Here is a 15,349-nt window from a genome sequence, read left to right on the forward strand (position 1 = left end):
ACTCTGAATGGGCAAGAAAAATTATGAATATTTTTCTGTACAGTTTCATATTGGTAGTTTCATATACAAAAGCGCAATAAAAATGTTTTTTCTGGATAGATTCCTTTGTGTACTATGGGCTACAATTCTAATGGGGAGGGGGGGAGCCGGGCGGCAGATACAGATAGTTACATTTCAGGGAAGCAATAAGTGTCGTTTTATCAGAAAAAATGGGGCCACAGGTCAATAAGTTCCGGAAACAGATTGCTATTCACTCAAATTGTTTGCAAACAACGGTTTGATGAAAGAGATATCTACGCATTCGATTCTATGTTTGTTTACACGATCAAGCAACAGCATAACATCCTACAAAATCAAATCCACTGTCCAGCCTGAAAACACAAGATGCCTTGCCATGGCCATCAAATAATAAATGCAACCCAGATAGTTAATAACTACTAAATCGATCAAATATGCCCAAATCATCAATTATGTTAAGTAAGTTGTCTCAATTTGGGTACATTATATTAAAGTTCTTAACGATCATTTGTGACTAACCCTTTTATTGTGTTATCATACATAGTCAACGTGCATAATACGAATTTTCGTTGAATTATTTTATGTCACTTCTGACCCTCATTCGTTTGCTTCACATTGATATCACGACCATCAGAGCAGAGAGAAGATCGAAACGCTTAATATGGAATGCACAGTATTATACATAGACTATGCGCTTGCATAAAACGGAGTTATTAATATCGGTGTATAATAATGTATCAAGTTGTTTATAACAAGGATCCCGTAGTAAGGGAGCCGTAGAAGATTGCCGTCAAAATTCGTTCATTGATTTTCGACTTTTAACCACACTCTGGCTAAAGTTAAAACGAAATGTGTCGGCTAAACCATTTTCAGTTTGAACGGGGAATGTGCGCAACACAAAACCTGCGGGGTAAGATTGCTTAATCTTTATTACTAGACAGCTACTAGTTTATTAATTGGATATAGGGATGGCCATACACTCCCGAGCAATTTCACAAGAACGCTACCAACAAAAATACTAAATATATTATCATAAATCATTCTTCAATACAAATTTTATACATTTGAGATTTTAGCTAAGATCCGGCATATATAACTTCCTTCATGGCAGTTATTCGCGTCGCTCAGTTCTTAGCATGCATCTGCCTTGCTTCTGAAGTGGCGACTTGGATATTTTGAGGGGCTATCGCTTTGAAAAACCACTGTCTGATGTAGCATGCGGGTCAACGGCATTATTGGTATTTTTCAGTGGTAGTATGAAACAGTAAGCTCCATACGTTAGCAGACGATCTCACGCTTTTTTGCACTTCAAATTGGTGTAAAGGATTTGCTTCATACATCGCTATTGTCGCGTTAATTGAAGATTGATTTCGGTGAACGGCTGATCTTTAGGCGGAATGAAGTCTTTATTTTTTTAAAGATACCTAAAAATCAAGGTATACTAGGGTTATTTACAGAAGATTAAAAAACTTTGAAAAAATGTCCGTGCCTTCATTTCAGAGCTAGGGCCAGAACTATGCTAAAAAGTAACCAAAGAGATAGCGAGGCGAGTAACTGCCACGAAAAAAGCTGAGAAGACCTACTTTGTTAGCGCTGTATTTAAATAAAATGTTAAATGTATGAAGTTTGTAATTACGGAAGATTAGAGTTTTTTCGTGTCATTTTAAAGTTGCTCCCGACTAGCCGTTCCTGTACAAAGCAGTCTTCAACAGAAAATCAGAAAAAGGGGTCAACGACTTCTGCAAGGGTACTGTGAAAATGTTTTCAATAATAGCGGATGTACGAATCCGTTATACGATAATCAATTCGGCTAAAGTGTGCCCTATTTAATCCCAAGATCTTGTATGAAACTATACAGAAAAATTTCCTGCAGCCAATCCATTTGTTTGTGTCGCTACAATAGCCAGTGACAACGGCTCTAGGAATCCGAGTAGGTTAGCTACACATGCACAGAGACCAAAGCGCGATTATCCGGAAAACATTATGCAAGGAATGAATAACTTCGGCTTTTAAGCTAAACAGATTGGTACCACATAAAGCAAAGAGACCTGATGCTGCAACTAGAGCCCGATAGTCTCAAAACAAATGCCTAATACGAAACGTACCTGTTTCATGTACATCGGCTTATTTTAATATTAAGTAAAGGTCTCCACTACGGAGTGAGTGGCAGCTCAAGTTTATCTCTATATATATATATATATATATATATATATATATATATATATACATGTAAGTCTGTTTATCGTAATTAGTAATGATGAAAAGTCTACGAAGAGCATTGTTGCTCAGGCTTTGTCAAAGTTACGTAACCACATAAAATAAATAAAATAACCTTTTAAGGTGTCTAAGTGAATACTATAGATTACAAAACGCGTGACAATATGACAGTTTGTCTTATTCAGCCCTTCCAGTCATCATCTTTCGTCGTTTCCGTCTTTGAAAATTCACCATCAATTTTGACGAACTCCTACTTTCATTTTCTAAGTCACTTAAAAAAGGATCGATTCCCGAGAGCCGAAGGCAAGATCTTCAATCTTCCATAAGCACCGCGGCGTTATCAGACTAGTGCACCTCTTGCCATACGAAGAGCAGCTTTCAAGAAGAAGGTCTGTATTCAGTTGAATAATTTAAAAACCTTAATAGTAAGGTTTTCCAAAATTATTGCTCTGTAAGTCGTTATAGGCTCTACTTTCAACCAAAACAGGCGGAGCGCTGGCACGAGCAAGCTATCCTAGATCTCTGTGTAAAGTGCAAGGTGAAACTGTGACACTGGAGGTGATAGGCAGCTTAGGATACAGGGATCTGTTGACGTAGCGAAAAAAAAATTTGACAAAAAAACAGTGTACCACCAGCCACGAGGCTGATCCCCTCCTGAATTTTACAGCTTCCGTTCTACCCAAGTTGACTGTTAATCCCGATAAGTTACTGGCATGTGAAGTTTAGCCGAGGTCTACTATAATTGGAGTACAACAAATGACTAGCTACGTAGAGCAAAATTCCGACCAGGTTCCGTTTGCTTTTCTCCTCTCAAAAAAGTCATTTACGTAGGACTGAGAACAGAAGGAGGCACCCATTATTACTTTGAGCCAAACTTGTCGTTTGGAAGAAGAAGCGTATCTCCGTCATTCCATTGTTTGTTTATTTTTTCCTGTAAGAACGCAGCCAGCAGGGCAAGCGCATTGAGCGCAAAAATGTCGGTTACATTTTTTACATAGAAAGAATGGCTAAGGCGCATATATGAGCATATTTTCGATACTTAATGAAGAACTCCTTCTGATTTTGTGAGTATGTGTATGAATGTGTTCTTTTTAAATGTCCTTATGAAACAAAGTGTGCACTATTTATGCACCTTCAGCTGACCGTGAAGTAGTCATCCTTGATCTATTGTAGACTTAGCCGTCCAAGCCACCGAGTCAAAATAATTCTCCTGAATTATTATATATATATATATATATATACATCAACGCCATTTTCACTTCAAGTACATACTAGTCTACATGCGAGGAATTTATGGTAAAGCATAATCTTTCAAGTCGTATTCGGACACTTTTGGCCGATTTGTAGTAAGTAAATTTCGCTGCTGACAGTTTTATGGAGCCTAACCTGTTAACTTAAATTCGCATAGTTGATTTATGAGTGGTTTATCAATCTACTCGCTTGATTTTACGATCTAATTATTAAGTGACAACTATACATATAATCAAAAAGATATGCTGAATTTTAGACGGACAATAGGTATATTAGTGCTATACTCACAATTTTCCGTCATTTTAGTCTTATAGCCATCAGCCCAACAAAATACCAGAAGTGAACCATACTCTTCAAACAGCGTTTGGCAGCCTCACCAATTTCTTTCGGAGTAATCTGCATAGTATCATGAGAAGTGTAACATCTTTGAAAGCACAACGAATAAATGGATCTTGAATGTGCCGAAGGACATTTAAGAATTTCTCTGGTAAAAAAAAATAAGGAACTGCAATAAAACGTTTTTGGCAGGGTAAGGATGGTACAATTCTACAAGAAATAGCTTGGTTGTTAGAAAAACATGTTAACTATTATAAAACAGTTAAAAAAGAGCAATTCCAACCTTGTAACTTAAAAACAGCAAGTGTTAAAGTACGATGCTACTGGCACGCTAACTAGAGATCGTTTGATGTTACTGTAATCGTTAGATATCAAAATTGCCTTACCACAAATTAAAACGTTTTCAGGGCTGCATTGTGATTTTGTATAGTACAGAGTAACCACAACGCATTTTCGCATTAAATGAAACGTACATTCTTCTCCGCTTCGGGTATTGTTCTTCCTAAAGCAAACGTACTTCAACGGTTTTATGACCTTCGAATTCCACAGTTTTTCTCGAATTGAATGGCAGCCGCAAGCATGGGTGTAATATGAATTCACAGTATGACTATATAAACAGCGTCGGAAAACAAAATACAATCAATTGGCCAACATTACAGCTTATTAACTCGGGGTTTGCTAGGTAATAAAAAACAAGGCGTTTGGAAAATGAGGCACTGCCATAAGAGGCTTCGCAAAGCTTTAGAGTTTTGAAGGTCGTGTCTAGTAACGTTTATAGTTTTACTTTCTTTTTAGATAAACATAGCTCTCAATTATGCATTCCTACAATATTATAGCTTTGCATAACTTCCGAACATCTGGTGTATTTAGACAATATAATTTCTTGCAAGTAATTAGTATGGTTCTACAGCTGTGACAGTGAGCTGAAAACTGATATAGAAAACAATAATATCAAATTTTTAGTATATTATTAATTTCAGCATTTTATACCGAATATTTGAATTATTATAACTTTAGTTTTTTTTTTTTATACATAATATTTCAATTCTAAAAGGATCCACATAAAATGCCTAACTTTTTGTTATTACCGCAGATATTCAAAATTATTACTGTTTTGGTCAGTATAGTGTCGATGGCAATGTGCTATTGATTCACAAACTCAGTTTCTGCGTCTAATCTTCTAGTGTCGTTCCGACAAGAGGTATTCCGATAAGAGTAAAATCATTGGCCTCAGGTCTACGGAACAAACAGGGTATTTTACGGTACCTCTCCATCCAACCCATCTGCTTATATCCGTATATAAATATGCTCTTACGTCACAATTCTAGTGTGCTGGTGCTCTGTTTTCATAATCATCAAATTCGCCATATTTATCAAAGTACCGCCGAACGCATGATAAAGCAGATCTTGGCAGTGAATTTCATTTGTGTTAGCACCATATACTTTCAAGAAAAGAAATTCAATTAAATTTCAGTGTATACATTTTTAGGACTCACTGTATACTTGGTTGAATAAGAAATTACTTTAGCTAGCCACTAAGGCTTGGAAGTTCGTTCAGACATTGAGGTACCGATACACTTATGCTGTCTTGCCCGATTAGCCACAAAATACATATCGGGAAAACTTCAGCAAAGGATACCCCTGCTATTGCTGATACGGAAAGACTATCTAGAGCTGTCCGATTTAATTGCCGCGATCTATCTGGTTAGTGCTACAGATTATGGTGATCAAGAACGCAACGTCTTGAAGACGGAGACAAGTTCTTGATCACGCTCATAATAACTATAGCTGGTAATAGACGTTATGAACTAGTAAAGTCGTTCTATTCTTGTAACTATTCTTTGAACATCATTATTACCGATAGAATAAACCCAAAGGCAACGACAGAACTCTCTCGGTAGCGTGCTTGGGACCAAATGAAGCAAAAAAAAAACTCTGGATACTTCGTGTTATAATAATTTTGATATGCGGTAAGTGTACGCGTCCGGCTAAGCCTGTTTCGTATAATTATATAGAGCGGAAAATGTACTTTCTTAGCAACATCTGGAATCAAAAAATAACCAATTTCACTATTTAACTTCGCGTAGTGCAAGTCGCGGACGGCGGCTCAAGAGAGATTAGATTGCACCAAACGCAAGGTCAACTCTTCATCTATAGTCTTTTTTATAATTAGCATCGTAGTAAAGCATACGCTAGGGGTAACTACATGTGATCTAATCGACATCGGCTTGATTTACATTTAGAGGTGGAGATACCAAGAAATCGCTTTTATCATTCAGTTTGCAGAAGAGCATTGCCAAACTACCTATTTGTTGATATTTTACATTTTTTTGATAAAAATTCGAAGCTTTAAGCTGTGCAATCATTTTAGACTGATTAAATTTTTTTTTGTTTTTTATTTATTATTTTATATGATTTTAGGCTTGTAAGATGATATATATATATAATATCTTAAACACTGTATATGATTCGAAAATAGCAAGTTTGCTTCACGCGATTAGACTTTAGATCCTCAAATTTTGTTGAATTTCATACCACATAAACGTAACTATGAATTTATATACCACTAAATTTTGTTCAAATAACGTTTCCTCATTCGTGTCTAGTCATTATTAGATTTTGCACTAAGATGTTCGACATAACCGCCAAATCTAGATTTGCCTACTTGAGTCATTGTTGTATGTTTTCTATGAGCCCGTTATTACTTATTTACGCCAATGGTGCAAGTAAGTCCATCAGGATATAATAAGAACTGTATTTCCAACATAATTGCCATTTCATTTCCTTGGATATCATGCACATTGTGTAAACTTATGTGATACCACTCAATTGTGTTGTCGGCGGGATTCGAAACGAGCAAAGCCCTAACAATCCTAGGACTAATTTACGGACATTTAGAAACGTAAATTGCGTATTATAGGTCATTATGCAACATATGCACATGAAAGAGAAATTCTGAGGGTTTTAGTTGATGCAAATTAAGTTTCGTATAGGAATAATAATAACCGTACCACAGAGCACAGTTACTCGCAAAAGAAAGCAAATAGTGATTTTGACTATTTTACTATATTGGCGCTTGACTATTCGCAATCATATGATACTCAGCGATTCGTAGAGAGTACAGACCTTTTTGTTATTACCGTTCCACGGGGACGCTGTGAATGCTTTTGTCGAACGAGCATTTTAATGTGTAGCCACAAAAGGAAAATGGCAACACGTTGTAACTTGAACGTAAGTTGGATCTATCTATACTCACAAATGTCATGTTTTATCTGTTTCTCCACTTCAGGCATAAGACAACTGTAATGAATTAGCTTATTTACAATTCTAGAATTTTCTTCCTTCCAAGTAGTTTCTGCTAGTAGCAGCTAAAGAAAGTATAAGTTCACAAAACATGGTATACTAAAGGCGAGGCGCTCTGCTCTAAAATTAGTTGTGTCTTACGTTGAGTACTGTAATAAGTTCTTACAACTAAGTCAGTTAAAATGCTCGAGGCAGTACGGGAAGGGATAACGTTAGTTCCTTGCACCATTTACGAACCCTTTAGAAGCATTTATGAGACTGATTCTTTGTATTGCTATCGGTAAAGGGTAAACACATTCTAACCGCTACGATCTGCATATATATTTTGCGAATTATAATTATTAATCCACTGCATAAACTAGGTTCAAATATGTGCTGGAAGCTTTCTTTTCGGCATTAGCCTGATTGTAATCCTGCTTCTTCCCCAACCTTGGCTTTAATTGTAAACGATTTTTTTAAAGTTGTTCCACCCATCACCCCGACTGTATTCTCCTGAAGTATGAATTGGAGAACAAAATTCCTGGATGAATCGATAACCTAACAACTACTTCAAAGGTTCTTTTCTTTAACTTCGCCAGTAAAGCTATCGCAAACGACATTTCGAAATTCACACAGTGCAAGCATGCAGATATACTATTGCTGTTTGCATGTAAACTTCATGTATGCATGTAAAAGAGTCGCATCATTTATATAGTTTTAGAGTCGCATCACTTATATATATATATATATAAGATATGGGTTGGTTGTAAGTCCATATAATTACATTACTACCTATATAATACAAGCGTTCAGCGCTGCAAATCGTGCTCATATCTACACGAGCTTCAGTAAGGAAAAACACATTTTTACTCGCGGCGGCTTTTATTCTGTCCACTATTGAACGTACACCTGATGATAGACATGCCAATTTCAGATCAACAACACCTCCTTCTGCCTAGGCTTTATCTAGGCTTTAAGGGCAAACTTCCTTTGCGGGAAGGAGCATTCGTGGCGATGTTGCTTGCGCGTCTTGCGTGACTTCTCGTATGGTGTGAGAGCCCGACGTTGCGCACGTGTCCGCTTGAGGCGAAGGTCAAGCGGAACACGCTTCTTGTTACGGTAGAACTTTATCAGATTCTCGCGTTTCATCTGTATATAAAAAAATATACGTCCCAAATTTACTGTACAATCACCGAAGCCGCCTAAAATTTGTGAACTTCGCAATATAATAAGTTATGTAGTTTTCTTGACATTGAGATAACAAGCGAGATAGCATGAGAATTAAAGCATTGGCACATCGATAATGAAATGCTAATGAATTAAACAAGAGTATCAGTCTGCCCTTACCATAAATGATAGACTACCTTAGCGCACCATATATGCCCTAGTTTAATGAATATTCGTGTAGCAGTATATAAATGTTGGCCGCTCTCTAGTGTAACTAATGAGCGGCCAAAGAAAAACAACAGCAGTTCAATGTGCTCCGTAAACAGAATCGAGACATGCCATTTGCAAATTATGCACACATTCCCGGGGTTCGTAGGAGCCAAGTATTCTCAATAACAAGAACAAACTAGTTATGATGTAGTTACCGTAAATGCGTAAGTTCTTACTTACATTTTAGGTATGTTAGCCTTATAAGAACGTTAGAAAAGGACCAGTGGTCTAAAATGTAGCTCAACTCTATTCTTCCTGGATAAAATCAAGATATACAACATGCATTGACTACATTTTACCAAATTACGTTGGCGGTTTCGGATTTTGAGTTATTACCTTACAGGCTGTCTATTTCACATAGACACCACTTGTAACAGTATGTCTTCTATTAGGGATCGATCGTCTAAATTTACAGCCAAATATTTTGTTTGCAGTAGACACAATATGCAATAGTAATACGCGGATACAACTTAATTGAATCCCAATACATTTGCTGCAAATGTTCCAGAGTTTCCAGGCAGGACTACATGTAAAGCAACGGGCTAAGCCACCTGCATTGATACGAAGGAATTGTTTTGTCCCCGGCAGGTACACCTCCCAGAAAAGTATTACGCTCTGACAGGCCAAGTATGGGGATACTGGGTTATTTGAAAGAGTAGAAGTCGAGCATATTGATCTCGTTACAACTAAACAATCATGTATGTAGGTTTCATGTACCGGGGTGGATTGAGGTGACTGTTAGGGAAAATATGCAAGGCACCCCACTTAACCGTGGACACTTGTTGTTCTCCCTCTTGACGGCCGCGGGAAACTGCAAACGTCAGCCAGCGGTGCTTTCGGGGAGACCAATGCTAGTATACACAAACCATGAATGAGTTTGTGCATACTAGCATTTGTCTCTCATGTTCATTTAATACATTAAAAATAAACAGCAACAAGCTAAACATCCTAAGTAACTAAGTGAGTTTGTCAGCTCACATTTTAAATGTTCCAAAGTTTCGTGCGATTTAGCCACATGTGATTAACTCTCTATTACCTTACTCAAAATACACAAACCTCGTTCATGATAGTATAAATGCGTGCAAGGTTCCTGCGAATGACGCCGATCTTCGACACCTTTGACGGTGGTGCACCGGCCATCTGAAGGGAACCGAATCAAATAAAATTCAGTACAACTTATAAAAGGTAATTAAAAGCTCGACCGCCTATATTTGACCAAGACCTTGAAGGAACTAACTGACACTAGCTTCTGATGCTTAAAAAAAAATTAAACGCATTTTTATATTTTATTACCTTGGCAACACGAAGTGTGGTCATTTCGTTTTTAAGTTCCTCGATCGTCTTCTCGAACTCCTCCTTCTTCATACCCCGAAGTTCGGCGGCGCGTAGCTGTTGTAATAGGAAGCATTAAATCACTAATTTAATTCAAAAAGAAATACTTCTTTTTGTCTAGAGATCATAGTTTTCACATTAAGCACTTTTCCTTTCTTGCCTGTGATCAAACAATAACTTTAATACGTCTTGAAAATGCCTGTATTTTTCTCCGTAACAATGAATCAAATATACGTCAACAAATACGACTGACAGCTTATCATATTTTTTATCTCACCATCAGATATTCAACTAATGTCATTTAAATACCGAGCACTACATCCGCATTGCGCGCATGCATACTTAAGACCCTGTAAAGATACATAGGCATTTCTTCCGCATCAGTTCTAGTTTTATTAAACCATTTATAAACTATATATAGTACTATTAAGGCGATGGTAAGTAGTTTCGAAAGCCTTCGATGTTTGTACATTCCACTAAGCAATTGTGTTTGCCATTGCGTACTTTTCTTCTCTGGACTGTTCTGTGTTAGCTATCCCGTCTACATCTTGCTTATATTTGTTTGCAGTTTTCTGTACGTTTAACACTCGAAGCTAAAATCGAGTTATTTCTGGCTAACTTCAAATTTAATAGCGTGCATAAATGATTTAAGAGCGGATTGATGTGACAGCCCACAACCAAGGCACCTTATTGATGTTTAAGTAGTATTCTTCTATATAACGATCACTGAAAACTTCAATGCACCATACTACTTACAAGACACTACGGGGAATTCAAGCACTGCAAAACCATGTTAAGCCGTATTTTGCATTTCTCCGCCTTTCAGAGTCAATCCAGTTGTCTAACTTTTCTCTCGTCTACAACAAAATAGAGTCACGATATTTTATAAATACGGTTTTAGTATCGTACAATCGTGTTACTAGTATCAAAAAGAGGGTTCTCGATTACCACGAATCATTAAGTGGAATTGACTCCCATAATGTTAATAATCCACGGACTGATGATTATCAGGAGAGTGCCTAAAGACGAACGATTTTCAGATGAGTTTTTAAGAAGGTGATCTCAAGGTATCGATTCAAAAGCTTCGAAGCAATGTTTAGAGTGATGCGTGACTTTAAATGGAACGATATACTTTTTGAGGAAAACGAGCGCATATGATAGAAGGGTAAATAGATATGTCAACCCCTAATTTACCTGGCCCTTTTCAGTACAGTAATAATAGGTGTGCGAAAACAATTGATAGGTTAGCTCTGACTATCAACCACACACAGCTTTTATACTCACTAATCGACCCCAATATTACGTATTGTCTCCAATAATGAAAACAATTTTTGATGATGGAATATAACCAATTTAAAATCTTAACAACTCCTGGTAAAACGAAACATGGACATGTCTTGAATAAATTCACGAACAAATTGCATTACTTTTCGAGTTGATTATCCTTTTGCATGTTTAATGAGAATTCCATAGCAGAATAGAATTCCACGTGTAAATAATGGCACCACAAAAAAAACCAAACCATATTATACCAATACCAGGTCGGTTCATATTCATCTACAAAGATATACAAGGTATTTATAATACTCTCTACGGATACATTACCATCTAAGCACATATTTCAACCCGCTGATAAGGATTTTTGTAGATTTAATATCACTCACCATTTTGGCGACCTCCTGGCGCAGTCACTCAAAGAAAAAGGGTGCAACGATTCCTTGACCGAAACCAAAACAAGTTATGCATCGGCAAATACGACGTGGCGCTAGATTTAAATAACCACAAGGTTGGCTTCTAGTCAACTATGCCCTACACAAATTCATGAACATGCGCGGATTTGTGTCACGGAAGAGTTTTTACATAGATCGACTTAGCATTTAGATGCCGGAATAACAGTAGTAACAATATGCAGTTATCACAGCAAATAATAAAACATTTAAAGAATTTCTCTAATATTTCTACTAAATGTAAATTATTCAAAACTCAAACTTCGCGCGTAATTTTCTTCGTAAATTTAAATCTAAACCGATCAATATATGAAATAAACTTTACGTAACTTTGTATAAGTCAGCTATTATTAGCCATATCTTTTCTTGTAAATAAAAATGGCTTTATATATGACTTAGCTATTATCTAATATTAGTGTTACATATTTATTTAATTAATGACCAGCTGGACTCTATATTGGGCCAAGTTGTAGGCATCATAGGGTTGTGCAGTTTGTAAGCTCTTCAGCTTAGTAAAATATATTCACCTTTGTTAGGTAGATTACGCAGATTATTACAGATCAACAACTTTGAAAATGTTAAAACTAATATGCAAAGTGTCTCGAAAAAAATTCCTACAGTTCGGATGATTATAACCTTAGTTTTTATTTATATATAATTCATATTTGAAAAAGAACCTATGTAAAATGTTACCTTTCTCTCTCAACGCAGATCTTCAAAATTACTACCGTTTTGGTCAATACACTGTTAATAACGGTAAGTTATTGATTGACAAACTTTGAAAAATATTTAATTGCTGTTGTGCCGCATTCTCGCTCGATTGCGGTTTTAAATCTTCCTGTGTCGTCGGTTTCTTGACATGATCTTCAATATAACGCCGCAAGAAAAAGTGTATTTGCATAAACTCTATTCCAGGTATTCTACAGACCAGAAAGATTCTTATTAATCTTCCCCAACACTGGTTTTATTCGCGTTTTTCGAAGTATTATTCGTAAAATTGTGTTTTTTCTTCATTAACAGAATATATTACTTTTCGAATGTAACTTTTCTCTTTATAACGTTATAAAATGCGGTGGAAGCTGGATTTGTTGTATTTTTAAATAACTCATTTTAGCTTTCCAAACATCTTTTCTGGCTGACAAAACTCGTTTATGTTGTTAGTCTTGAGGAACGTTGTCTAGGAACATCCTAAACAGTTACATCCTTTTCAGGCATATTTTTCATTCCACTAGTTGTAAACCACATGCGTGGATCTGCCTGAAACAGCATGCGATATTGTCTTTGAGTCTCTGCTATATTGTCATACTTCCAATAGCATTTCATAATACATTTTTTATTCAAAGATTAATTTGGGATTCAAGAAGAAGTCAAAGATTAAATATTTTTAATTAATTATACTTTGCAAATAAAAAATGGGTAGAATGTTAAGGCCCGTTAAATAGTATACACTGTTTCGTAACACCCTTATTCTCGTAGTTAAAATTTACTAGCTTTCCTAATCAAATAAGGATGTCGAGAAGTATCTGTCACACTGATACTGTTGGTTATGTTTGATAAAGGCATATTTATTTTGTAAGTTTCATATAAATTTGGAGCAGAACATAGCTTATAGTGGACAATGTTTGGAAAATCATTTTTGATAAATTTTGTATTTAATTTTGAACAAATTTTTTTTGCATTATTGCATCTCAAGTGTAAAACTGGCTTAATAAGAAGCACTATTAATTAATGCCGCTTTAATTTGGCATTGGCATTCGTGAGAAAAAACTATAGAATAGCTTACTGTCAAACTGGCACATCTAAAATTAATTATCTAACTTAGTTTATTTTTAGATGTGTGCCCTCCAATTACTGCAGCAATTCTTTAAGATGCCTGGGCGGTAAATGTAGCACCCTCCTTTAATTCAATGATTGTAGCACCAAGATCACATTGCCTTAAGAAAGGATCGTTGCACTTCCTCGGAAGTAAATTCGCTTTTACTTGTAAATTACATAATTCATAGGAATAAGATGTCACACCAGTGCCGAAAAAAAGTATTTTTTACGCCAAAGAACGTAGACAACCTTTAACATACTCAGGACAGTGGCCTTTGATATTTATAAGGTTACGACTCCTAAAAAAAGCTAATGATTCCGCATAATACATATGACTGAAAAAAGATTCGTCGTGCATAGCATACTCTTAATTACCTGTTATTAAAACATTTCGTACAGTTAAATGGTGTATATATATCTTTTACGGCCCATACCATTAACCCTAGCCACTTTCACCGCCACACCTATTTAAAAACAAGATATTGCGTGAATAACATTTGTGTCGGTATTAATGCGTCGACAATATAATTAGAGGCAGCCAGAGGAAAACAAATAGTCCGAGCCGAAAGATTAATCAGGTTAAGGATGGATAAAGTGCTTGATCGAGACGCAAGGCTTTATATAGTAAAGGTTTGTAGTGGTGTTTTTAAATCTTCGAGGGTGCTGCACTTGAAATTGCTGGTTCTTAACTTGATGGTTGTATAAGATGTTGAGGTGCGTGCCCGCTTGAATCAATGAACGCGGCTTGAATACCTGAGGAAAAGGTTTCGATTTAAGCAAGTAGACCAACTGTCGTAGAGTTAAGCGATGGCTTGATAACAACCTCGTTACAGCATATCCTGGACGTCTGTGAGCCGAGAATCACTGCGTACGCAGAAAACTCGCAAGAACACATTGAAGCGCAAACTGTCGATGCCGTGTGTTGGGACACATGTGAGCAGCGCAGCCGGGTGGTGCGGTCTGTACCAATAATTTTAAATATTTCCGGCGCTATCGCTATAAAGACAAAGTTCAGGTAGAATTAAAACATTTGTGCCAGCACTAGTGCGTGCTCGCATATATTATATATATAACATACCATGTGTCCTTCACATGCCTTTCTTCAAAGAGTAGCGGCATTAGAGCTAAGTGGGGCTATTCTGCTCGCAATTGGTTGAGCCGGATTGACACATTTGAGTAAATCTGCGGTCCCTGCGTCCTCACATTTGAAAGAATCTCCAGGCAGTTCGGCCTGGTAGCGTAAAGTCCAGGCCCTCGTAAACGCAAAACGATATATAAAGCAAAACTTTTGCGCAGGCTACTAGACAACCAATGCGATCATCCAGGTTATGCGCAGATCGTTGCATTAAAGATGCCTGAGCATGCTATAGAGGGCGCTTTCCGCAGTTTTTCCAGATCGAAACCATTGTCCAGCCTTATCAGCGGTACGGTCAGCGTTGACCTTAGTGTTACAATGGACTATTACGAATCGTATTCCAGTAGGCTTAGGGCAAATTTGTGCTCAAAGCTGGTTCGGATTATTTCAATACGGTGTTGGTAAAATACGCCCAACGCCCAACTATGGCCGAAACTTTTCGATGGCCTACATTAAACCTATTCGCACCTAGCGGGTGTAATACGTAGTCTCTGCGTAAACAGGCACAATTAAGTAGACGTATAATGTCGCTTTAGTCCTAAAGGAAAACGAAAGTTATCAAGCTTGTATTTATTTGGAACGTCAGGCTTTATTTCGAACGTTGCCAGTCTAAATCTGTCCTTTGATGTAATACATCTCATTGCGATCATTAAAGATTAGTTAGTTCTCTTTCATACACTAATCGTCCACAATACTAAAATTTCAGGTACGAACATATTTTACACTAGAACTACGGTTATTTAGTGGTACTTAAATATTGAAAAAACAGTAAATCAAAGATCGTGATCTCTTAAATATA

General features: G+C 36.7%; 1 protein-coding gene across 2 annotated transcripts; it reads right to left on the reverse strand.

Moving 5' to 3' along the window:
• Positions 1-7,967: 7,967 nt before the first annotated feature.
• RpL35 (Ribosomal protein L35) lies at positions 7,968-11,684 on the reverse strand. Of its 2 annotated transcripts, XM_086976250.1 has the most exons (5): positions 11,538-11,592; positions 10,630-10,730; positions 9,835-9,930; positions 9,598-9,681; positions 7,968-8,253 (listed from the first exon to the last, which is right to left on the reverse strand). In XM_086976250.1, the coding sequence occupies exons 3-5, from the start codon at positions 9,904-9,906 to the stop codon at positions 8,071-8,073; spliced, it is 339 nt and encodes a 112-aa protein (XP_086832376.1). In that variant the 5' UTR covers positions 9,907-9,930; positions 10,630-10,730; positions 11,538-11,592; the 3' UTR covers positions 7,968-8,070. The 2 variants fall into 2 exon arrangements, with proteins under 2 accessions (XP_086832376.1, XP_022643562.1); XM_022787827.2 differs by lacking the exon at positions 10,630-10,730 and having other exon boundaries at positions 11,538-11,684.
• Positions 11,685-15,349: the final 3,665 nt, after the last annotated feature.

Source organism: Varroa destructor, unplaced genomic scaffold, assembly GCF_002443255.2.
Source record: "Varroa destructor unplaced genomic scaffold, Vdes_3.0 BEIS01000001.1, whole genome shotgun sequence".
Lineage (NCBI taxonomy): Eukaryota > Metazoa > Arthropoda > Arachnida > Mesostigmata > Varroidae > Varroa > Varroa destructor.